Source organism: Sinocyclocheilus grahami, unplaced genomic scaffold (genome assembly GCF_001515645.1).
Source record: "Sinocyclocheilus grahami isolate Dianchi unplaced genomic scaffold, SAMN03320097.WGS_v1.1 scaffold83.1, whole genome shotgun sequence".
Lineage (NCBI taxonomy): Eukaryota > Metazoa > Chordata > Actinopteri > Cypriniformes > Cyprinidae > Sinocyclocheilus > Sinocyclocheilus grahami.
In genome coordinates this window covers 1,770,514-1,795,686 of record NW_015505262.1, presented here as the reverse complement: position 1 = coordinate 1,795,686, position 25,173 = coordinate 1,770,514, and the positions used below count along the sequence as shown (strand labels likewise).

Here is a 25,173-nt window from a genome sequence, read left to right as displayed (position 1 = left end):
ATCAGCATGATGAAGCAGACGACAATAGCTGAGCACCACAACACACTCTCAGCGTGAGGGGGGGCATGAAGGTTAACAAGAATATTGTTCTAATGCAATTATTGCATATACAATAGGGAAATTATACCACAGAAAGATTTCAAGCCAAAGAAAACCAAGTTTGTCTCCCTAACATGCTTTATTTTATGCAATACAAACTATGCAATGAGACAACATATCCAACTTCTGTAACCACGCTAATTTTGCACTTTTCCTTTGGATTTGGTCAAAGAAATGCATTAAAATAATTTCACAAATGTGTAATATGTTCAAGAAGAGCTAAAAAAATTCCAAATGCTTTCTTCAATCTGCTTTTTATACAGACTATTGGGCAGTCAGTGGGGAAATATGCCTGAGACTCAGCATCTTCTGTCAACTCAGAGCAGACTGACATCCAGATTAGACTGTAAACACACTCCAGTCAAAGTGAATCACTCTTGTTTATACTGTATATATTGTCTGGTTTATCATAATCTGTCTTTAGTTGGAGTGCTTGAGCTTTGTCTTGCTTTTGAGGGGGGGTTCAACACTCCATATCCTCTTCCATTCAGCGCATTGTTACTTTCACCGCTGATTAATATCTTGTTTAAACAGCCACCAGACGCAACACGCCATCAGCGTGTCCATAAATTCTCCTGAGCTGATGAACACAATAGCTGCATTCCTTGACAAAAAGCCTCCACATATTAGAGCATATCTACAGAGACCTGGAGATTCTTGGAATATGAGATCAAAACAACTGTATTTTTCACTTAGATTTAAAAATACACCCAAAATGGATACACTTAACATTTTGGAATGCACCCAATGGTGAAGACATTGTGAAGACATCCCCTCTTATTGGCTTTTGCTTTGTCTTTAGCAATAGCCACAGTGACAAAAGAGCTTACGAAATTAATGTCTAATGCTGATATAAAATGTTTGTGTAATAATTGGGAACAATCTTTTAAAGAATGAATGAGATAATTAGTTATAAAGTTCATGCACTTTAGCCATGTTTCCCTCAATCAGAGAAAGTATTTATTTGAAGTGCTGGACTGACTTTCCTGTTTTCAAAATACATAAAATTGCATGATTTTTATATTAAACGATTATATTTGATAATTTCTCTTAATTCTAAATTACTTCTCTTGTTCATATTGCATTCTCAAAGTCTCTGTCAGTCAGAAGCAGTGTAATTTTAGTATCATTGTTTTAATCATTTTTGTTCATATTTTAAATTAGATTTTATTTAGATATTTTCTGTTTTTATTTGAAATTTAAAAGTTGTAGTATTTTTTGTTTGTTTGTTTTTGTCATTTTTTTTAAATATACCTGTATATTGAAGTTATTTACTTTTAGTTATTTTAGTACTTCAGTTTAAACTAAATGAAAATGTCTGTATTTATATTTTATTTTAGTTGATGTTTATTTTATTTCAAGTAATGAAAATTGATTTTTAATGGATTTTTAATCAATGCTAATAAGTTAAGTAATATTGATATACTATTGTAGTTTTTTTTATATATATATATTCTGTTTTCACTGATTTAAGTTAAAACTTTTGTCATTTTTTTGTTTTTGTCACTTCTTTTAATTTTTCATAATTTTTTTAAAATGTCTATATAGTTTTTATTAATTTTGATTTATTAGTTTTAGTTTATTTAGTTATTTAGTTATTTTGACCAAGTTACATTAAAGAAAAATGAGAACTGTTGCCTTGGCAACTAGTTGAAATAATTATAATAATTAATCAATTATAACAAGCAATAAAATACTTTTGTTTAAGTTGATTAAAGTTTAAGTTTTTTATATTTTATTTTATTAACATTTATTTTATTTCAAGTTTTAAAAAATGTGTTTTTATGGTTTTAGTTAACATAATAACCCTGATTGAGACAAATAAATACTAACAGTACCACCTTAACCAAGAGTTTGCAGTGTGACAGCAGCCTGTCCAGTCTGAGCCAGCGCAGGTGCGAACCAACAAACAACACGGTCAGGAAGAGGTTCGTTCATGCGTCCTAATACTGGGCTATTACCAAAACAACTGTTCCATTTATAATGTATCAGTCTTTGTTTTATGGGTTGGATATTTTGTGAGATTGCAATCTCAGGCACCCGTGACATTGTCTAGAGGTACAAACGGCAATGGTTTTGTTGGCTGAGCCAACACTGGAGTGATCTCTATCACGTTCACACTAAAACATAGAAGCTCACCCATTTTTCATTGAATTTAATCAATGTAAATTACTCTTTATACAACAGAAAATACTTGACAATGGAAATTATGTACATTCAAATGGTTAATTGCAAATTGACACTCTGGGCTTCCCCTTAAAAGTAGTCTTAAAAGTTAAGGGAACACGTCACCCAAAAATGTTTTTTTCAGATTTGGAGAAATTTAGCATTGCATCACTTGCTCACCAATGAATCCTCTGCAGTGAATGGGTGCCATCAGAATGAGAGTCCAAGCAGCTGATAAAAGCATCACAATAATCCACAAGTAATCCACACAACTCAAAATTAAATTCTTGTGAAGTGAAATAAGAAACAAATCTATCATTAAGATGTTTTAACTAGACCATCGCTTCTGTCCAAAATACGAGTCCATGATCCATAATATTGCTTCCTCCAGTGAAAAAGTCCCCTTTTGTCTTCTCACATCAACATTTTTTTGTTTAGAACCATTCTGGACAGTTTTCACTCATAAATTGTGCTTGATCTGTGCATATTTCTCTCCTAAATCAGACGAGATTACTTTTTCACTGGAGAAAGCAATATTATGGTTAGTGGACTCTGGCCTGAAGCATCAGTTTAAAGTTAAAAATGTCTTAATGCTGCATTTGTTTATTACAAACACGCAGCTTTTCAGTTCACAATTAATTTACTTGATTCACTGGAGTCATGTGGATTACTTGTGGATTATTGTGATGTTTTTATCAGCTGTTTGAACTCTCATTCTGACGGCACCCATTCACTGCAGAGGATAAATTGGTGAGCAAATGATGTAATGCTAAATTTCTTCAAATCTGTTCTGGTGAAGAAACAACATCTTTGATGGCCTGAGAGTGCATAGATTTTCATTTTTGGGTGAACTATTCCTTTAACGGACTAAAAAGAGTGCACGCTCACCAGAGTCATATTGCGGTTTGATCAGTGAGGCAAAGAAAACATATATGATTACTCTTCACAAAGCAGCTTTGGTTCCTCAAAGCACATGAAGACACTAAAAAGGCAGGGAGAAATCGACCCCCTTCTCGGAAATGACCACCTCTCATAATCAGTAATAGTTGTGGTTTGAGGTTTCACCTTCACCCTGTAAACAATAGTGCTTTGATCCTCATGCAGATGTCTCACAGAGCAATACATTGTACACTTTCTATACAACATGACTCCTCATGTCAAGGCCATGAAGAAAGAGTCTGTTTGAAGAGTTAGGAGGAGGGACTGAGAGCAGGTCTATGTGTTAAAGATGAGTGTTCATGTCATTCTCTGTTTTGTAAAAAAGCCTTTAGCGGTAGGACCTGGAAGACATAACATTGAGGTTTTTCAAGTATACCTATGAAGCCTGTTTCATAAAAGTAGGATGTTTTTTGCAGTTTGATTTTGACTTTACCTAAAAAAAAAAAGACACTGGTGTTTAATTGGCTCCAGTACTTGACATGAAAATACAATTGTTCCTGATGTCAAATTCTAGCGACTCCTATAAATGAGGGGTTGGGCATTTGTTTGGAGCAGTTTAACTCTGAAGATTATTTACCTTGCTCTCCGAAGAACACTTTAGGACGATATGAGCGCATCAGTGGCAGTACATAGAAATATATACACTGAGGATCGCTTCAGACAGACGTATGGTACGGAAGATCAGTCTGGAGGGAGAGAGCGGCTCCGCGACAGACTGGCGCAGAGATGCAGCTGCTCTCAGGTGGACTATCTTCACCTGCTCAAGAAGAGACTGCCCGTGTGCAGCTGGCTGCCAAAATACAAGATCAGGAAATGGCTTTTAGGAGATATCATAGCGGGACTGACTGTTGGAATAGTGCACATTCCCCAAGGTAAAAATAAAATAAACTTTAATTACTTCGTTTTTAAAAAAAAGTTGTAGTAGCCAATTAAATAGTAAAGAGAAAGAGATAGTTCGACAATATGAAAACGTTATCAAATAAAATCAGGTTAAGATCATTCACGTGAACAACATATTTTTGTATGAATTTCTCTTTGATGAGAGAAACTTTTTAAATCTTTAAACACATTTTAGGCTGTTAGGCTACTTTAATATAAACTTAAAAAGTATAAAAATGATTGCAAAAATACGTTATATAATTATCAAATAAATTATATATCGATTTTGTTTTATACTTTTTAATATGTTATTAACGTTTTTAATAACATTTCAATTAGAAAAAATAACATTTAAAAAAAATGAATAAATAAAGTATTAACTATCAAATAAGAAGAGTTAAAATAATTTATTTGCAACTTGAATAGTACACGGGAGTATACACAACTTAATAATTACTTTAAAAAGGTGTTTTCTACTGTCAAAAATATATATATTTGGAATATAATATAATGCGAAATATAATATATTAAGAAATGTTTAGAACAAATATCGTGACGTTTTCTTACTCCATTCGTCCTGAACAAAACTTTTCATAAATCGGCCAAATTTATTTATTTAACTTTTCTTGTCACATGACAGCAATATGGCGTCCTACATGTTCTTTACGCGGCCAGTTTGATATAGATTGTTGACCGATTACAAGTAATAAATACTAATAATAATAATTCTGAGAATAATTGCGATGTTGATAACATATTCATATTATAAACTGCATATTCAAGAATTTGAATTTAAATTTTAATGCATTTTAGTTTAGTAGATGAAATATGCTTCATGTCTTTGACCTATATTCAAGACAACATAAGTGATAAAACATACTGTTTTGCTAGGAATGGCCTTTGCTTGGTTGACATCAGTGGCACCTGTCTATGGCCTTTACACATCCTTCTTCCCTGTAGTTCTCTATATGCTCTTTGGCACTGGTCACCACGTTTCTACAGGTAAAAGACTTTAATTTACCATAGTTTAGCTTACCATAGTAAGAGTGCCTCAGTATTACAGTGTAATTAATCTGCAAAATATAGATTGTTGACCGATTACAAGTAATAAATACTAATAATAATAATTCTGAGAATAATTGCGATGTTGATAACATATTCATATTATAAACTGCATATTCAAGAATTTGAATTTAAATTTTAATGCATTTTAGTTTAGTAGATGAAATATGCTTCATGTCTTTGACCTATATTCAAGACAACATAAGTGATAAAACATACTGTTTTGCTAGGAATGGCCTTTGCTTTGTTGACATCAGTGGCACCTGTCTATGGCCTTTACACATCCTTCTTCCCTGTAGTTCTCTATATGCTCTTTGGCACTGGTCACCACGTTTCTACAGGTAAAAGACTTTAATTTACCATAGTTTAGCGCTGTGGGAAAAAAAACTGGTGTTTAAAAACCTGGTTCCACAAAGTTTCCATAAATTTGTTCACCTATTACATTTTGGAAACCAATATTCCCAAGAGTGCTTCAGTATTACAGTGTAATTAATCTGCAACCATGTTTAACCAAGAAAATGACATTTCAAGAGTTTGACTTTTGTAGGTACCTTTGCTGTGTTGAGTCTGATGACTGGTTCAGTGGTGGAGCAACTAGTTCCCATCCCGCTCGCTCTGAACTCCAGTAGCCCAGAAGGCACAGAGTTTGAGGCCCAGAGGATTGGTGTGGCATCAGCTGTAGCATTTCTCTCAGGCATAATGATGGTAAGACATATCTACTGGATTTAAACACATAGCATCCGTCTGTTTTTGTTAAGCAATATGTTGTCTGATGAAATATTAGACTCAGACTGCAGAATTATTATAGCATTTTGCTTGTTTTTATTGTCCCAGCTCTGCATGTGCGGGCTCCAGTTGGGTTTCCTTTCCACATACCTCTCAGAACCGATTGTTAAGGCTTTCACAAGTGCAGCTGCCTTCCATGTGACCATTTCACAGCTGCAAAGCATGTTGGGATTACGGCTACCCCGATGTGCTGGTGCCTTCTCTCTTTTTAAGGTCAGAAATGGTGTAACACAGACTGTTTTTTCTGTTCTGGTTATTAGTTTAATAATTCTAGCTACAACTACTGCAGTATCACTGACTATAACTGAGCAAAAATGAGTAGGCATGTCAGTAGCTCCTTTTAAACCAACAGACTCTGGCTTCAGTGATGGAGAATGTGCCCCACACTAATTTGGCTGAGCTGGTGATCTCACTGCTCTGCCTGGCTGTTTTGGTGCCAGTTAAAGAGGTCAACTCACGCTTTCGGGAGCGTCTGCGCACTCCCATCCCCGTGGAGATCATCACTGTGAGTTTGCACTCCACAACAGATATTTAGAACAGTGGAGCAGTAAAACATTTATTCACCTTTGTGCTTATTTTCCTTCCAATTTCTGTGATACTGTGTGAATTACAGACATAAATAAGCAAATTAACTTTTGTACAAATATTTGCCATTCACCAGACAACTAGTCCAATATAATGAGAATTTCATCATCTTAGTTTCTACTGTTGTCTACACTGTGAAAAATAATCTTTCATTCTCTTGTGGCTCCTGCAGGTAATAATCGCAACAGGAATTACATATGCCTTTTCTTTGGATTCCAAATATGACATACAGATAGTAGGACACATTCCAGCAGGGTAATATATTATTTTTTTAATGATGTATTCTTTTAAATAATATATACATTTTTAAAAAATGTTTTTGAAAGAAGTCTTCTGTGCTTACCAAGGGCTGCATTTATTTGATCAAAAATACAGTAAAATAGTAATATTGTTAAATATTATTACAGTTTAAAATGTTTTCTATTTTAATATATTAAAATGTAATTTTTTTCCTGTGATGGCAAAGCTGATTTTTATGTAGTCATTTCTCCAGTCTGCAGAAATCATTCTAATGTGCTGATTTGGTGATCAAGAAATATATCTTATTATCAGTGTTAAAAACAGTTCCCTTTCAGTCGAATACTTTGACGTTGTGTTGAAATTCCGACACTAGGGGTTGCACTTGGGAGCCAGACACCTCTGACATCACTGAGAAAAGGCCAATGAAATTGGTGCCCATGCTGAAGCAGCTTTTGTGGATGGTTTATGTCCTTCTTGTGAGGACATAGCTATCGGCACATTGCACTCTTGGCTCGCGTTCTTATTTAAAAAGACCACAAGTCACCTCAGCTGCTTCCCGTCCTGGCCCTTCTACTTCTGGGTATGACTAAAATAAACTGGCACTTTCGGGTGCTGTGCGTTGGTCTGAGCCTGACGCTGAGATGTAGGATTGGGTATCGTTTGGGTTTTTTACGATCCCGGTGCCAAATCGATACTTTTAAAACGGTTCCAGTGCCGAAACGGTGCCTGAACTGATACTTAAAAAAAAAAAAAAAGGATGGATTGGCCATTATTGAGCAATATAAACACATTTAATGTCTGTTTCATTCATACTGGACGCCAGAGGGTGCCCTCGCGCAGAAACTCCACATGTGCATCAGTATAGTTTATCTGTGTTATTCAAGCCATCTTTGATATTTTCATCATAATTAAGTATATAATCCATTGCTAATCGACATAGCCTTTTTACCATATGCTTTTTACAGTATAGAACATATTTTCTGCCTCATTCTGTGACAAGAAGCCACATCAGATCACAAAAGGAAGCAGTTGTGAAGTAAAAACGTTATAGTGTTCTCTTTTGTTGGACAACAGGTTTAGAAACGCTTCTCATTGCAAGTCATTACAAGGGAAGTTTGAATTTCATCATCTTAGTTTCTACTGTTGTCTACACTGTGAAAAATAATCTTTCATTCTCTTGTGGCTCCTGCAGGTAATAATCGCGACAGGAATTACATATGCCTTTTCTTTGGATTCCAAATATGACATACAGATAGTAGGACACATTCCAGCAGGGTAATATATTATTTTTTTAATGATGTATTCTTTTAAATAATATATACATTTTTAAAAAATGTTTTTGAAAGAAGTCTTCTGTGCTTACCAAGGGCTGCATTTATTTGATCAAAAATACAGTAAAATAGTAATATTGTTAAATATTATTACAGTTTAAAATGTTTTCTATTTTAATATATTAAAATGTAATTTTTTTCCTGTGATGGCAAAGCTGATTTTTATGTAGTCATTTCTCCAGTCTGCAGAAATCATTCTAATGTGCTGATTTGGTGATCAAGAAATATATCTTATTATCAGTGTTAAAAACAGTTCCCTTTCAGTCGAATACTTTGACGTTGTGTTGAAATTCCGACACTAGGGGTTGCACTTGGGAGCCAGACACCTCTGACATCACTGAGAAAAGGCCAATGAAATTGGTGCCCATGCTGAAGCAGCTTTTGTGGATGGTTTATGTCCTTCTTGTGAGGACATAGCTATCGGCACATTGCACTCTTGGCTCGCGTTCTTATTTAAAAAAGACCACAAGTCCCTCAGCTGCTTCCCGTCCTGGCCCTTCTACTTCTGGGTATGACTAAAATAAACTGGCGCTTTCGGGTGCTGTGGGTTGGTCTGAGCCTGACGCTAAGATGTAGGATTGGGTATCGTTTGGGTTTTTTACGATCCCGGTGCCAAATCGATACTTTTAAAACGGTTCCAGTGCCAAAACGGTGCCTGAACTGATACTTAAAAAAAAAAAAAAAAGGATGGATTGGCCATTATTGAGCACTATAAACACATTTAATGTCTGTTTCATTCATACTGGACGCCAGAGGGTGCCCTCGCGCAGAAACTCCACATGTGCATCAGTATAGTTTATCTGTGTTATTCAAGCCATCTTTGATATTTTCATCATAATTAAGTATATAATCCATTGCTAATCGACATAGCCTTTTTACCATATGCTTTTTACAGTATAGAACATATTTTCTGCCTCATTCTGTGACAAGAAGCCACATCAGATCACAAAAGGAAGCAGTTGTGAAGTAAAAACGTTATAGTGTTCTCTTTTGTTGGACAACAGGTTTAGAAACGCTTCTCATTGCAAGTCATTACAAGGGAAGTTTAGCTTTTGGCATTTTAATTTAAGAATGTTTAGCTTAGCTAGCTAACGGTATCTACCTGCTGTCATCAGAGCAAGTGTAATTGCTGCGTTCATGCACTCCTTGGATGCTCTCATTTCACGAGTTGTGCTTTTAAGTCGGAATGTGAAAACAACATGGACACTCGCGTTACTACAAAGATGTGTTAGATTTGTATTATTAGAGCTTTCCGACTTGCATTCTTAGAATTTTCTCAGTCGGGAAATTATTTTTTACGTGCAGTGCCGGTGATCCTTATGTCCGTTTCGAAGAACCAGAGAACAAATATTTAAATCGATCACTCAAGCATTTAAGTGGCACTGAAATGAGGCACCGAAATCTGCATTCTGATTCAGTTCTAGTACATACCGGTTACATAGGTTTCGGTACCCAACCCTACTGAGATGGCAGCTGTGCTTACCCAGGCAGCAGAGAGCATCAGGCTTGAGTGGATTCTTCCACCCTGTTCTGAGCGCTCTCGCTTGAATGATTGGTTCTTGGAGACCAAGCGTTACACTCAGCCACACTCCGCCCTAGTTTCTTTCTTCCTGGAAGTGGGAGAATATAGGAAAAGAAAGGACGTGGCCAAGTATGGTGTCCCATACTTGGAATTTGTGCTCTGCATTTAACCCATCCAAGTGCACACACACAGCAGTGAGTAGTGAACAAACACGCGCACGCACACACACCGTGAACACACACCCGGAGCAGTGGGCAGCCAATGTTGTGGCACCCGGGGAGCAGTTGGGGGCCTTGCTCAAGGGTCTCACCTCAGTCGTGGTATTGAAGGTGGAGAGAGTGCTAGATATTCACTCCCCCACAACAATTCCTGCCGGAACCTGAGACTCGAATTCACGACCTTCGGGTTACAAGTCTGACTCTCTATCCATTAGGCCCGGACTGCCCCCATATAAGCTACCTCGTCCCTTGTGGTGAAAGCTTATGCTGTTTCTGGACAAGCTGCGTCCGCGCTGCATACCATGGCTGTCCTGCAGGTTTTCAGGCCAGGGTCTGCACAAGGGTGGTCCCAGCCTGGAGCATGCAGGAACTGCGTTTCTGGACAAGCTGCGTCCGCGCTGCATACCATGGCTGTCCTGCAGGTTTTCAGGCCAGGGTCTGCACAAGGCGACTCAGCGACTGACTGAAGGTCAGAGGCTCCTGGGGCATATGGCATCCTCAGCTGTGCTTACGCCATTGGACCTGATGCATATGAGACCACTTCAGCATGGAGTTTCATACCCGAGTCCTGAGATGGGCTTGGCGCCGAGGCTCACACCTCGCCCGCCATCTCTTACTGTGGAGCCAGCAGAGTCTTTGCATTCCGGGCGACCTCAATCACATAGCGGTCTCCCTCTCACAGCAGGCCAGCTCCACCCTGGCAGATTCCCCTGAGGAGAGACCTTCTCTCCCAAGAGAAGGGCACAATCTGGCACCCGCTCCCAGATCTCTGGAACCTCCTGTTTGGTCCCTTGACGTGACCTGGAGGAACTCAGAGGTCTTTCACCTGCAGTGGTGAATATCATTATACAGGCTAGGGCCCCCTCTACAAGGAGGCTATACGACTTGAAATGGTGCATTTTTGTGAATTGGTGTTCTTCCTATGGGAAGGATCCTTGGAGATGTGGCATCGGATCTGTGATATCCTTCCTCCAAGAGAGCCTGGACAGGCGCTTGTCTGCATCTACATTCAAGGTGTACGTGGCCACGACACTGTAGATTGCAGATCGGTGGGGAAGCATGATCTGATTCATAGGAGGCACCCGGAAGTTGAATCCTCCAAGGCCTTGCCTCATTCCCTCTTGGGATCTCTCAGTGGTCCTTCAGGCCTTACAGAGAGATCCGTTTGAGCCCCTTCAATCAGTTGGACTTAGTGCCCTCTCTATGAAGACAGCCTTCCTGACTGTGCTCACTTTTATCAAGAGGGTGAGGGATCTCCAAGCCCTCTCTGTTTACGAATCACAACAAGAATTCAGGCTGGCAGAATCTCTCGTTGTTCTGAGACCCCGGCCTGGATATGTGCCCAAGGTTCCCACCACACTTTTAGAGATCAGGTGGTAACCTTGCAAGCTATCCCCCCACAGGAGGGGGACCCTGACATGTCTCTGTTGTGCCTGGTGTGAGCATCTATTTGGAATGCATCTATTTGGAATGCACACAGAGTTTCAGACTGTCTGAACAGCTCTGTGTCTGCTTCAGAGATCAGCAGAAGGGGAATGCTGTCTCCAAACAAAGGATCTCCCACTGGATTGTGGATGCAGTCCTTATGGTCTATCAGGCCAGAGGCTTACCATGCCCACTGGGAGTGAGGGCACACTCAACCACACTCAACTGCTGCTTCATCAGCTTTAGCAAATGGTGCCTCATTAGCAGATATTTGTAGAGCTGCAGGGTTGGTCTACACCTGATAGATTTGCCAGATTCTACAATCTGCGAATGGAACCAGTTTCATCTAGAGTTTTGAGCACTAGCTCTTAAACTCAGATGGCTGGTAGGGTGTAGAGCTTGCATTAAGTGAGGTGGTAATGTGCGCTTATTGAGTCCGGTTCAGTTCCTTCTTATGAACCCTGGACTACCCTTCCATGACTCAAGCATAGCTGAGTTTAGCGAAGGAACTTGCTACAAGAATCCATTACGAGTTAATATCCCTCGAGTGAACTCCACATGTTACCTCCCCTTTGGGTAGGATGTGGTCTCCGTAGTATTCTTTCCCCACTTTGGGAAACAAACTCTTCCCCTACGTTACAACCAGGACTTTTCAACTGTCATATTTCTTATTTTTCTCAAAATGAGAAAAGGCTCCAGCTGGAGGTGACCTCTGCCTTTTTTGGCAGCTTTCCCTGATGTTGGAGAGCGAGGGTTCCCACTTCTTGGGCGTTGGAAGGTTACGAGGAGGAGAGGTGCATTTGGTTGTGTCATGCTGGACTTGTCAACACCTGTGACCCCATGGACTCATAACGCAGTTAAGCAGCTGTGGTATAAAGTATAGAGACCCCTAGTGTTGGAACTTCGACACAACGTCGAAGTGACTGACTGAAAGGGAATGTCTCAGTTACATATGGTAACCCTCGTTCCCTGATGGAGGAAACAGAGACATTGTGTCCCTTATGCCACAACTCTGAACTGCTTCTGAGTGGGTTGAGAATCTTGTCGACTTCTCAGAACATTTGCTCAGAGTGAGCAAATGCAACGCTGGACTATTTAAACCAGGATGTCCAAGACGTGGCCAGCTATGCAAATTTTGCTCGCCAACATTGGCCTTTTCTCTATGATGTCAGAGGTGTCCGGGCTCTCAAGTGTGACCTCTAGTGTCGGAACTTTGACACAACATCTCCATTCCCTCCATCAGGGTACAAGGGTTACCATACGTAACCAAGACGTCATGCCATTTAATATTTTTGTGGAAAACTCTGCATTAAAAAATGCATTTTTCATTGATGAATATGGAATTCAAAAGAATGTGTTTGTAACAATGCAAAAGTCTTTACTGTCACTTTTGATCAATTAAATGCATTGATATATTTAAGTATATCTAACCTGCATTTTAAATATACATCCTGCAGTTTAACTAAAACTTGAAGCTAAATATTTACAACTTTTCAGTTTCCCTAAGCCACGGCTGCCTGCATTGGAGATTGTTCCAGAAATTGCCGGCGACACAGTTGCTATCACCCTTGTTGCCTACGCTGTTTCTGTATCTCTAGCCATGATTTATGCTGATAAGCATGGATACTCCATTGATCCAAATCAGGTAGATACTGTAATAATAATCCAAGTTCTATAAAGTTTTCCTGGGTTCGACTGGTGGAGCATGGCGCTAGTAAGGCCAGAGTTATGAATTTGTAAATGCAAAGTGTTAATGTCATCAAAAAAACAATGTTCTTTCATTTTTGTCGTAGGAGCTTCTAGCACATGGGATCTCAAACACTGTCTCATCTCTTTTCACCTGCTTCCCCAACTCAGCTACACTGGCCACCACAAACATACTGGAAAGTGCCGGAGGTCACACACAGGTACTAGTTTGTTTGAAATCACTTAAACCATGTTAGGAAACTAAGCAATGTTATGCAGTAAAGGTTCTGCTAAGATAATATATGAACACACACTGCAGTATGTTCACTGCTAAAAGTGTAAGTTAATAATTTTCTGTACAAATTTGTCAAACATAGTAGGAGTTAGATACAATAAAAACCCTTTTTCTGTACTTTAACAGCTTGCAGGACTGTTCACAAGTCTGGTTGTTCTTATTGTACTTTTGCTGATAGGACCTCTATTTTACTTCTTACCAAAGGTAAGAGTCCCTTCATCAATGGTACATTTGCAATGAATTTAAGTTCCATAATTTGACATATTTCAGAGTGAAACAAGAGTATTTTCTTAAGTGTAAGTTGCTTTGGATAAAAGTGTGTGTTGAATGCATAAATGTAAGTATTGACTTATGGGTCATAGACATTTAGTAACAAAACAAATAGGGTAATTTTTTATTTCATGCTCTCTTTAAGGAATTACCAGTATAACCAGCAACATCATGGTCTCTCTCTTTTCTCTCCAACACAGACAGTTCTTGCTTGTATAAATGTGACCAGCCTGAGACAGATGTTCCTGCTGTTTCAGGATCTCCCAGATCTTTGGAGAATTAGCAAAATTGATTTTGTATGTTTTTACCTCTCGTTCCCAGAGAAGTATCTTTAATTTCTAACTGGCATTGTGTCCAGCTGATTAATTTCAATCCTTGTTATGTATGTTTGAGCAGATGGTGTGGCTTGTAACCTGGGTCTCGGTAGTTGTGCTAAATGTAGATCTTTGGAGAATTAGCAAAATTGATTTTGTATGTTTTTACCTCCTCTCGTTCCCAGAGAAGTATCTTTAATTTCTAACTGGCATTGTGTCCAGCTGATTAATTTCAATCCTTGTTATGTATGTTTGAGCAGATGGTGTGGCTTGTAACCTGGCTCTCGGTAGTTGTGCTAAATGTAGATCTTGGCCTGGCCATTGGGGTGGTCTTCTCCATGATGACAGTTATCTGTCGCACACAGAGGTATCATTATGACATTATATGCTCATTTTGTTACAAATTTATTGGATAATTCTGTTTAATGGATAAAATACTATGACACTTTCCATTATGACTATTTGGGCTTTCATGTAGTCACTTCTTGAGATATTTATTATAAATTAGAGCAAGGTTTACTAACTTCAAGGTCATGATCCCCACTAGGGTTCACTAGAGCTCTCTTAAGGGTAGCCAAACATAAATTATGGTTTCACTCTAATCTGTGCAATAAAAACATGAATGAGTGAAAAATATTCTGTTAGAAAAGAAAAGAAAATAGATTATAAAAAATATATAATAAAAAATAGATCAAAACCCTATGGCTAAGGTCAGAACAAATTTAGAACAAATTCTAAGCAACACCATGCAACATATTGGAAGTGAGTAATGATTTTTGTATAGGAAGCTACTCATTGTATTTGCTAAAGAAATGCGTGCACAGGTTTCCTATTAAACCCAAAACTGTCTGTGGATTTAGGGTACTTCTGTATAAATCGAATTAAATGTATGCTTAGATTTCAGAAGGGTTGTGAAATATAACATGTAAAATAGGGATCCCCTGGGAGGAAGATTGGGAACCACTGTATTAGAGTATGGGTATCACTCTGGCTGTATAGAGACGGCAATATTATCAATCCAACTAGAGCACCCCCAGTGAAACGAGGTATTGAGTACATAATATAATTGAGATTGAAACTACCTAATTAGATTTGTGTATTTATCTGCTTTAATAATCATGTTTACTACATCCTTTAATTATGCGTTACAAAGCTCAAGGGCTGTATAAAAACAGCGAACCAGTATCCCTTACAGACCCCTGTGTTCCAAAACAACCTTCCTCTCCTGGCGGATATGAAATTCACATTTAAGGAAAGGGGAGATAAAGTTGAGACAAAAAGATGTCTCTGAACTCATAATAAACTTTCTGTTTTCAGGGCCAGCTGCTCTGTTTTAGGAAGAGCCGCCAACACGGAGATCTACAGATCCATCAACAACCATAATAAAGTGAGTCAACAGTCATCATATTAAGTTTCTTTTCTTATTACCACATGTAATGTAATTTGCTATAATTAGAATTGGGCCTTGTGCATTTAGAAATCAAATCGATTAACCTTTGCTCTGCTGCATTTGTCTTAGTCACATCTCTGTTGTGTAACTGACAATGTGATTATACCCTCTTCATCCCTCTGTACCGCAGTGCTATGAAGTCCCTGGTGTAAAGATCCTGGCCTACAATGGGCCCATCTACTATGGGAACCGTAGCTTTTTTAAGGCTGATATGGCTCAACTTCTGGGCCTCACCCCTGAGAGGATACGCAGCCGAGAGAAAGCCCTGAAGGCCATGGAAAGGAGAGAGAGAGAGGCCATTAGCTCTGTAGTAAGATGATCAATCCATCAGTTTATATGTAATATGCTCTTTAATGTTTTTTTTCTATTATTGGCTTACCCTAAAAATGTCCACTGGCATTTTATGTCTTGCATGATATTGAATAATATAGATAATCTCTGATTATTTAAATAATGTGCTTGAATTAAAAACTAGTTCTGAATGTTCATAAGCCACATTCAGAGCTGTTGTCAATGCACAAGTTCACATTCAGTGTAGTTCACCCAAAAATGAAAATTCTGTCCAAATTTACTTGCCCTCATGATGTTCCACCCATGAGACTTCGGTTAATCTTCGAAACACAGAAGATATTTTTATGTAACTTAAGAGTTTCTCTATTGAAAGCCAAAACTTATGAGATCCAAAAATAAATACTTTAGACTTATATGTACATATAAACACACATACATAGGGCACATCACATATGGTAAACATAGCAAATTGTGTGTGCTTCAACCTCATTGATACACTTTTGAGTTTCCACTACCATATGTAATGTGCTCTACAGATGTGTGTTGATCATTGTTTAGATGTAAATAAAAACCTGAATTAAATCTGTTCATCATAGAATGGAATTGGTGGGTTTTTGTTAAATGTGAGCCAAAATCATTACAATTAAAAGAACCAAAGACTTAAACTACTTCAGTCTGTGTGCATTGAATTTTTTTAAATACACAAGTTTCACAATTTGAGTTGAATTACTGAAATAAATGAACTTTTCCATGACATTCTAATTTAATGAGATGCACCTGTATCTTCGCAAGAGTTGGAGAAAACGGCTTGATTCATATGGATTCATTTTATGACTCCTTTATTACCTTTTGGATCGTGGAAATTTTGGTTTTCAATAGAGGGACAGAAGCTTCTCAGATTTCATTAAACATATCTCATTTTCTGTTTCAAAGATTAAAGTCTTATGGATTCGGAACAACATGAGGGTGAGTAAATGATGGCAGTTTTTTGGGGGGTGAACTATGCCTTTAATGTGTCATGTTGCATGTAATTATATAATTAGAATATTGAACTATACTACTTGGTGTAAGAGCTGTTTATTTGGATAATTATAAATAATAAGTTTAATTCTTCATTAAACACCAGTGTGTTTTATCATAGCTGTTGTTGTGGTTTTATTTTATGAGTATTCAAGTGGTTTTAAAATCTAGTAAACCTCTGAAAGGCTTTACTAATCAGGCCTGTATTTTTATGCTGATATGTCTTTGCATTGATATTTTGGAGATGTTGTTCTAACAGCAACAAAGTAACATATTATGTAAAGAAAACATCTGATTGGATAACTGTATTGTTTTTCAAGGAGCAAGGAGTTACAGACAGTTCATTTTCTTCAAAGAATGACTTGTTCAGATCAGGTGCATTCCCACTTGTTCAAGTAATACCAACAATCACATTAAAGTGTCTTTTATTTCAGATGTTTCACACCCATGGGGTTTTCTCAATTGTTTACTGCAGAGATGGCTGAGGGTGAAGTCCAGGCTGTGTTGATAGACTGCAGCAGTGTCATTTTCGTGGATGTTGCAGGAGCTCGGTTATTCATACAGGTGAGCCGGACAATACAGGTTTTGTTTTGACACCCATCAACATTGTCATGAAAAATGTCATATGCTTACGGAACTTATATCCTGCCACAGATGTGCATGGAGTGCCAAAAGATCGGGGTACGGATATACCTGGCTAACTGCAATGGTGAGTTTACACATACTGTATATATACTTGGACAAACCTTTCAAACAATTTCCTGAGCATAAAATATTCTCTCTTCTGTAGAGAGTGTACTGAAGATTCTCACATCAAGCGGGCTGATGAACTACATGAATCCTCAGCATATTTTTGTTACAATTCATGATGCAGTGGTCTACATACAACAGCAGCGGGTATGATGCAAAAGCTTCATATACGTCCTTTCATACCTCTTCAACAACAAATTAGCGTATTTTCATGTGCTAAACTGTGGCGTTATGGCACAATTGCATTTCCATTTAACATTTCATCATTTTGTTTGACAGGAGAAACCACCTGAGAACAACACAATGGTATGGGAGTGATTTATCTGACACAAAGTAATGCAAGACTGAGACTCAAAATAGGAAGTGAAGAACCACTGGGTGACTACGAATGTGTCAGAGAAATGACTTAAAGTCATTCCAACATTTATTTCGACTCAACATGCTGTGATGAGGTTGTCAGGGCTATCTATAGCTGTTTAACAGTATGCAGCTGTAGTGTCTGTTGTGTTCATTATGGCCTATTCACACAAAGGCAAATGTTCGGTGCGAAAATTCATTGCCATAAACATTTTAATTTGAATTAACAACCAGTAATGTGTGACCAGCACAAGGATTTTTTTTAAGGAGAGGTGCTCTAATCTCTTTTCCTTATCAACCAATTAGATTCATTCTTTTGGTCACTTGCCCAGAACCACTGTTGTTACAGAAAGCTAGAGTTGGTGGCATTCACAAACAGATTATTTTGCTGATCGGTGGTCAATAGCTTGGCTCCCTTGTCTCTGTACTCTTGAATTTGGCGTTGGTTAATAAACACCATAGTAAATACAAAAACCTGAATGGCTGTTTGAAAACGTATATACTGTATGACTTATTTCCTTTGCCATGACAAAAATGGAAAAAGCGGCTCTTTGTGTACTGGAATAACTAGTCTTTTTCAGCTTTTATAGTGCCATCTACTGTCAGAGAGTGAAACTGCATTTTTATTCAGCCTCTGTGTGTTTTATGCATTGGTCTGAATAGGTCTGAAAACGCACTGAATATTTGTGATGAGCATTTATGTTGGTGTGAACCGGCTTTTACATGCACAAACATGATTTTCAGCAGTGCTAACGATATTGCTAGCCCTGCAAACTCCATGTGCAGGCAAAGAAGATAATGGTTATTTAATTGATTATGTACGTCTGAATGTTTTCAATTTATCAGTAGTGGCTGACTGTTTTTTTTGGTTTTTTTATGAAAATGGATGTTCTGATCATACATTGTTGCCATCCTTTATTTTTAGAGTATACATAAATGCTGTACGATACTAAAATGTCCTTTCATAAGCTATAGGCTATATATTATTTATGCAATATTCACATTTTTGTCAAACTAATCAGTAATCATCACATGTTAAATGATTACCAAGAGACCAATCAAATAAATAATTGTCTTTTTATCTTTCACTGGACAATTCTTTTTTTTTTCCAGTATCATTTAAAAAGGCAAAGTATAAAATAAAATGTCATTTTATTTTTATAGTGCCATCTACTGTCAGAGAGTGAAACTGCATTTTTATTCAGCCTCTGTGTGTTTTATGCATTGGTCTGAATAGGTCTGAAAACGCACTGAATATTTGTGATGAGCATTTATGTTGGTGTGAACCGGCTTTTACATGCACAAACATGATTTTCAGCAGTGCTAACGATATTGCTAGCCCTGCAAACTCCATGTGCAGGCAAAGAAGATAATGGTTATTTAATTGATTATGTACGTCTGAATGTTTTCAATTTATCAGTAGTGGCTGACTGTTTTTTTTGGTTTTTTTATGAAAATGGATGTTCTGATCATACATTGTTGCCATCCTTTATTTTTAGAGTATACATAAATGCTGTACGATACTAAAATGTCCTTTCATAAGCTATAGGCTGTATATTATTTATGCAATATTCACATTTTTGTCAAACTAATCAGTAATCATCACATGTTAAATGATTACCAAGAGACCAATCAAATAAATAATTGTCTTTTTATCTTTCACTGGACAATTCTTTTTTTTTTCCAGTATCATTTAAAAGGCAAAGTATAAAATAAAATGTCATTTTACTATATCCTGCTTCCCTCTTTTTAACCAGTTTGGGATCAAAATTGTATAAACTGTTCTCATTTGTAGAGTTAAAGTTTCAAAATTTCACATTGCAAGTGAACTGACTACCTTATTATAACCTGTTACTACCTTGACCTGATAAAAAATACTGTTCAAACACACTCATCATTCAATCATTTGTTCTATTTAATGTTTGATGTCTGCATTTTTCCTGGGGTATTTCAAAGATCACTCTCGGGAGAACACGAGTTTTCTCTTTAAAGCTCAAGAAATACACACTAATTGGCTGAATGGAAATCAGCCCATATTACTGGTGCAGAGGACTGCCCAGCTGCCATGTCTCAGCCACACTGAATGTTGGTTACACAAAAGACTTATCACATTGCAAGTGAACTGACTACCTTATTATAACCTGTTACTACCTTGACCTGATAAAAAATACTGTTCAAACACACTCATCATTCAATCATTTGTTCTATTTAATGTTTGATGTCTGCATTTTTCCTGGGGTATTTCAAAGATCACTCTCGGGAGAACACGAGTTTTCTCTTTAAAGCTCAAGAAATACTACACTAATTGGCTGAATGGAAATCAGCCCATATTACTGGTGCAGAGGACTGCCCAGCTGCCATGTCTCAGCCACACTGAATGTTGGTGTTACACAAAAGACTTAAGATAATAATTGTATTCAAAGATGATGTGATCCGATGTTGATTTTTATTTCCTTTAAGAAGACATTTAAAATGTAAGGCATTATTTTTATTGAGACAATACATTTTAATGATCGTTTATATACAGTATAATGAATAAATACTCAACACATTTACAATCATACTGTAGTTCAACAGAAAAAAATGACTGGGGAAAGCTGTCACAAGGGAAAACATGTATTTTTTCTGGCCCTTACTGGTGTAATATGTTTCTATACAAAAAAAAATACTTTTAAAAATAAAAGTAGAGAAATATTAATAAGGGATAGAAAACAAACCCCAAATGTGCCAGCTGTACTGTAGAATTTCCTGTCAACTTAGTGGACGTTCTGATGATCTTCCGCCATCTTGTGTCTTGAAAAGGAAATGGCCACATTAAATTGCCAGCAAAATATTTTCAAGAGACAGCCGCCAAATGTAGTTATTAGCTAATAGGGTAAGATGCACATAATGTACATAATGATGATGCACCAGCCAATTTGTTAATTAAGGGAAATAAATATACTAACTTGTTATTTTAGCTGGCATAGTAGGCTACAAAATTCAACAATTGTTTAAAAATATATTTTCTACCCCAATAGTCAAATTTTGATATCTCTCTTCAAAAAAGCAAAAACAAAACTTTTTTTACTCCACAATTATATATATATATAAAAAAACTTATTGTTTCCAGAGACACAAAATTACCTCAATTAAAGGGTTAGTTCACCCAAAAGGGTTAGTTGCACATGCGCCAGTGAGTCTTGTGAAAACCAACATTTGTTTACACGATCAAAGGAAGCAGTTTCTTTACTTTAGCAAAGGAAAACCAGTCTCCTCTTGGCTTATATCAAAATCCTCTGACATACTTCTTTACAAATCCTCCTTTTGTACTTCTAATTAGTGAGCACAAGCTAGATTAAAGTGAATATTACATTTTGAATATGGATATTTTTCTTACAAAAACGCATCGATTCGCCATAGGAGGCCTTTGTTCACCCCCCCGGAGCCATGCGAGACGGGTTTTTTAATGGATGGGCGCTTTTTAACTTCTTTTGGACTGATGCATGCAACACCTGCTGAGTGGCATTAAACAGCTCAAGACAGATCAAAGACCATTTTTAATATAACTCCTACTGGATTCGTCTTAAAGAAAAAAGTCATGTACACCTAGGATGGCTCTGGGGTGAGTAAAACACAGCCTAATTTTCATTTTTGGGTGAACTAACCCTTTAACCTCCGAACTCTTTTCGAGATGAAGCAACACAATTAATGTCCACAATTCATATCCATTGTTTCTGGCGTTGTTTTATAAAGGCTCGTCGTCTCTTTATCGAGTGACTGCAATGAAAGTGCTTCGCAGAAGCTTTTACATTCCACATTTAGTCACTGGTGATACATTTAAAATGATTTTTGAGATAATAAAGATCATATTCGCTCATAGAGGCCTCTTGAGGGGAAGCATAACGGAACTTGGAATAGACTTTGTCACTCTCAGACTGTCCCCATGGCAACATCGCCTTGATCTTCGATGCATGACTGATAATAATATCATCACAGGAGCCCACATGGAGGGAGCCAAGCCCATCAATAAAAAATCCTAAAGAAGAACCAAAAATGACATAGTAACGCACACACAAATGTCCAATACATGCATAATAAAATGTGCATTAGTCCTCTTACCTAAATGGCCAACCCGAGACAGACGTGGGTCAAAGCCCACCTGTCGTATCTTTTCTGTGCGAGCCATGAAGAAATTTATGACGGCATCTGCAACCACACAATTGGGAAATCCCTCGATAACGTGGTGGAATCCCGTCCTTATGTGTAAGCAATCCCCCTCTTCATCACCTGCGTCTGTGGAGATGATGTGTCGATAGGTGGCAGTGTATCCCGTCACTTCTCTCACAGCTCCCCCGACCTCACAGTGCAAACACAACAGGTACACGTGACGTACTTGTTTTGCTTTGTTTTTTTAAAATCTTTTTTTAACATTTATATTACATTACATTTTATTATATTTCTAAATAGGCTATATCATATATGTTAATTCTACATTAAAAAGAATATTTATTAAACTTATTTTAAGGACTGATGAAAGGACTGAGATTTACTCTCAAATGAAAGTGAGGTGACCCATATTCGGAATTTGTGCTCTGCATTTAAAACATCCAAGTGCACACACAGATTAGTGAACACACACACACACCGTGAACACACACCCGGAGCACTTAATAAGTTAAACATGGCATACTCTGGTCGCGATGTCTGTGCACTCGTGGTTGGTATTTTTAGACCTAAATACCCACACTTGATTTTTTTTTTATTTTATAGGACAGTAGGTCGACACACACACACACACACACACACCGTGAACACACACCCGGAGCACTTAATAAGTTAAACATGGCATACTCTGGTCGCGATGTCTGTGCACTCGTGGTTGGTATTTTTAGACCTAAATACCCACACTTGGTTTTTTTTTTATTTTATAGGACAGTAGGTCGACAGGAAGCGAAGTGATACGCACACTTGCTGTCTTTGCACTTAACCACTTCCATGACGTATTTCCTGTAGCCTGTTTGGCCCATATGTTCAAGTGGAAATTGTAAAAGTGTTGTGTTGTAAACATGCAAGCTTTATTTTTATTTTCAATACTTTGCATATTTAAAATAAACTTCTAAACGTCTGTTCAGTAGTCTCTATAACAGATGACACAATTGAGTAATTATGGTACTTCTAATTAAGTGATAAAAAGCAGTTGCAAATGTTGCACAAAATAAACATCTTTGCAGCAATAAAATGTGCAAGACTTTGTTTTACTACTAAATTATATGTAATATCTCATTATTAATAAGTAATTACTTCGTAACCGCAAAAACAGTATGTTCTATTTAGTATGAATGAGTGTAATAGTATGAATGTAATCTGGACGTATTACATTTGCCATGCCGTTATTGTCATGTGACCTACCAGCGTCAGTTGCGTCACATCACTGCTATTCCTCTCTCGTGGCCTCAAGCCGGGATAGTAAAAGCTTTGTCCAAATACCCACACTTGCGGTCTTTGCACTTGACCACTTGATTACTTAAATGACGTATTTCCTGTATTTGGCCCAAGTGTTCAAGTGGGTGTGAAGACCACAAGTGTGTGTCGAACTTTTCATTACCTGATGGGACACACTTATAGTGTTGTAAAAATTATTTTAATTTCAATTTTAATTACTTTACATTTTAAAATCAACTTCTAAATGTCGGTTCAGTAGTCCCTATAACATGACATAATTTTAATTTGTGGTGCTTCTAATTAAGTGATAAAAAGCAGTTGCAAATGTTGTACAAAATACATATCACCACTACTCATCTTTGCACCAATAAAACGTAAAAACACAGTTTTTCTGCCAAATTATATGTAATATCTACTTATTATATTAATATTTAACTTACATTGGAAAGGTTTCCGTGAACTCTCGCGAGATCTCAGCAAAAAGTCTCACGATTTCTTTTCAGAACATGATGCATGATGGGATACACTTGGCCTTGAATAGCGCTCCGGAGCAGTATTCGAGATAGTGTGGGTTTAGTGTGCATTAAGGGCTCTGCACTTTGGCATTTTCAAGACATGGGACAGACTTGCACACTTACTTCCTGTCGCGCGCACGCGCTCTCAAGTGGCCAAGACTGCAAGTGTGGGTATTTGGACAAGGCTAAAGTGTCCATCTTATACACACTTCAGAATCACGCTGGAAGTAGTAGGTCATCCTGGTATGTTCTGCCTACTTTTTTATGAGTACTGTGAATTCGGACATACATACTTCTTTTGTCACATACTGTTTTTCGCTGGCTAGATTTCGGACGCAGCCAGTGTGGATTAGTTTGCATTAAGGGCACTGCGCTTTGTGCATTTACTTCCTGTTGTGTGCACACACTCTCAAGTGGCCAAGAAGACTATAAGTTTGGGTATTTGGACAAGCCCTTAGTAACCCTTTATGCAATTTACATCGTTACCCTGGTATGTGGTAACAAGTGTCTACTCCATTGACTCATTTATTCAAACTATTCTTTCAAAAACACAGATACAGTCAGAAACAAAACAACTGGGATTTGTGCGTGAGTCCTTGAATTATTGTTTCAACTGTAAAACACTTTTCAAAACTATTTTAAGTCACATACTACATACACACAGATGTAAAAATTTTAAAACACTACTCTCTTGTGTCTTTTGCTTGTTCAAAGTGCAGTGGAGTGCACAGGAGTTTGTAATAGCACTCGCACATATATGCATATGCACATATACACCGTATGTACAGTATGTACATACTGATGAATTTACAGTTATGCAACTGAACTGACTTGAGCTGTATAATGACACCATTGACTTGTTAGAGCTGCTTTACAGCAGAATTTGAATTTTATACTATTGTGAAGCTGCTGTGAAACAATCTACAATCTTTAGAAATAAAGTTGACTTATATATGTATGTATGTATATATATATCAGTGGTGGGCCGTCAGGGCCAGCAAAACCTTCTCTGCTGGCCTAAACACTATCAGAATCACTGATTTAGTTTTAATATATTTTTCCATGAATGTGTATTAAATTATTTCCAATAGTCTATTCTCTTCATTCCACACCTTTTCTTTTGGTTGCACTGCTTCGAGCAGTGTATGTTTATATTAGAGCTTTTATCCAATCATATTTCAGCAATCGTGTTGCCAGGGTCAAAGAAATCTGCCTTAAGGCCTTCAGAATCAACAGTGCAGGCATCTGATAAATCAATGACAGTGAAACCGTTGCTTTAACCAATCAGATTTCGAGTTGGCAGCACCAGGGCCATCTAGCTGGCTAACGATAACGTCAGCATTTTCTCGTCCTTTGATTGGATGGTCAGCATACTAGCTAGCAAACAGCATCACTGTAAATCATTTTATTAAAACTTAGTAAAACTTTTATTACCGTTTCTCAGGTTTAGATTTTCAGTGCATTTTGAACAAATATTTGCCTACTATATTTAGTAAATCTATAAAACAGTAGTCCTAATGACTGCGAAAAACAACCACACACCTCCTCG

At 37.5% G+C, this 25,173-nt stretch overlaps 2 protein-coding genes across 2 annotated transcripts in view; one reads left to right on the top strand and one right to left on the bottom strand.

Moving 5' to 3' along the window:
- Positions 1-3,678: 3,678 nt before the first annotated feature.
- Positions 3,679-18,533, top strand: LOC107586569 (solute carrier family 26 member 10-like). The gene is made up of 18 exons (XM_016273994.1): positions 3,679-4,076; positions 5,376-5,486; positions 5,693-5,850; positions 5,980-6,144; positions 6,284-6,436; positions 6,689-6,771; positions 12,750-12,897; positions 13,046-13,159; positions 13,360-13,437; positions 13,704-13,799; positions 14,078-14,184; positions 15,135-15,204; positions 15,398-15,577; positions 16,899-16,953; positions 17,054-17,142; positions 17,233-17,287; positions 17,369-17,475; positions 17,608-18,533. The coding sequence occupies exons 1-18, from the start codon at positions 3,812-3,814 to the stop codon at positions 17,644-17,646; spliced, it is 2,073 nt and encodes a 690-aa protein (XP_016129480.1). The 5' UTR covers positions 3,679-3,811; the 3' UTR covers positions 17,647-18,533.
- A 2,657-nt stretch (positions 18,534-21,190) lies between these two features.
- Positions 21,191-25,173, bottom strand: part of LOC107586541 (beta-1,4 N-acetylgalactosaminyltransferase 1-like) — a 34,529-nt gene continuing 30,546 nt past the window's right edge. The window contains exons 10-11 of the mRNA XM_016273965.1: positions 21,787-22,024; positions 21,191-21,703 (exon numbers count right to left, since the gene is read on the bottom strand). Coding sequence (XP_016129451.1) covers positions 21,486-21,703; positions 21,787-22,024 — 456 coding nt within the window. The 3' untranslated portion in view covers positions 21,191-21,485. The remainder of the gene's footprint in view (positions 21,704-21,786; positions 22,025-25,173) is intronic.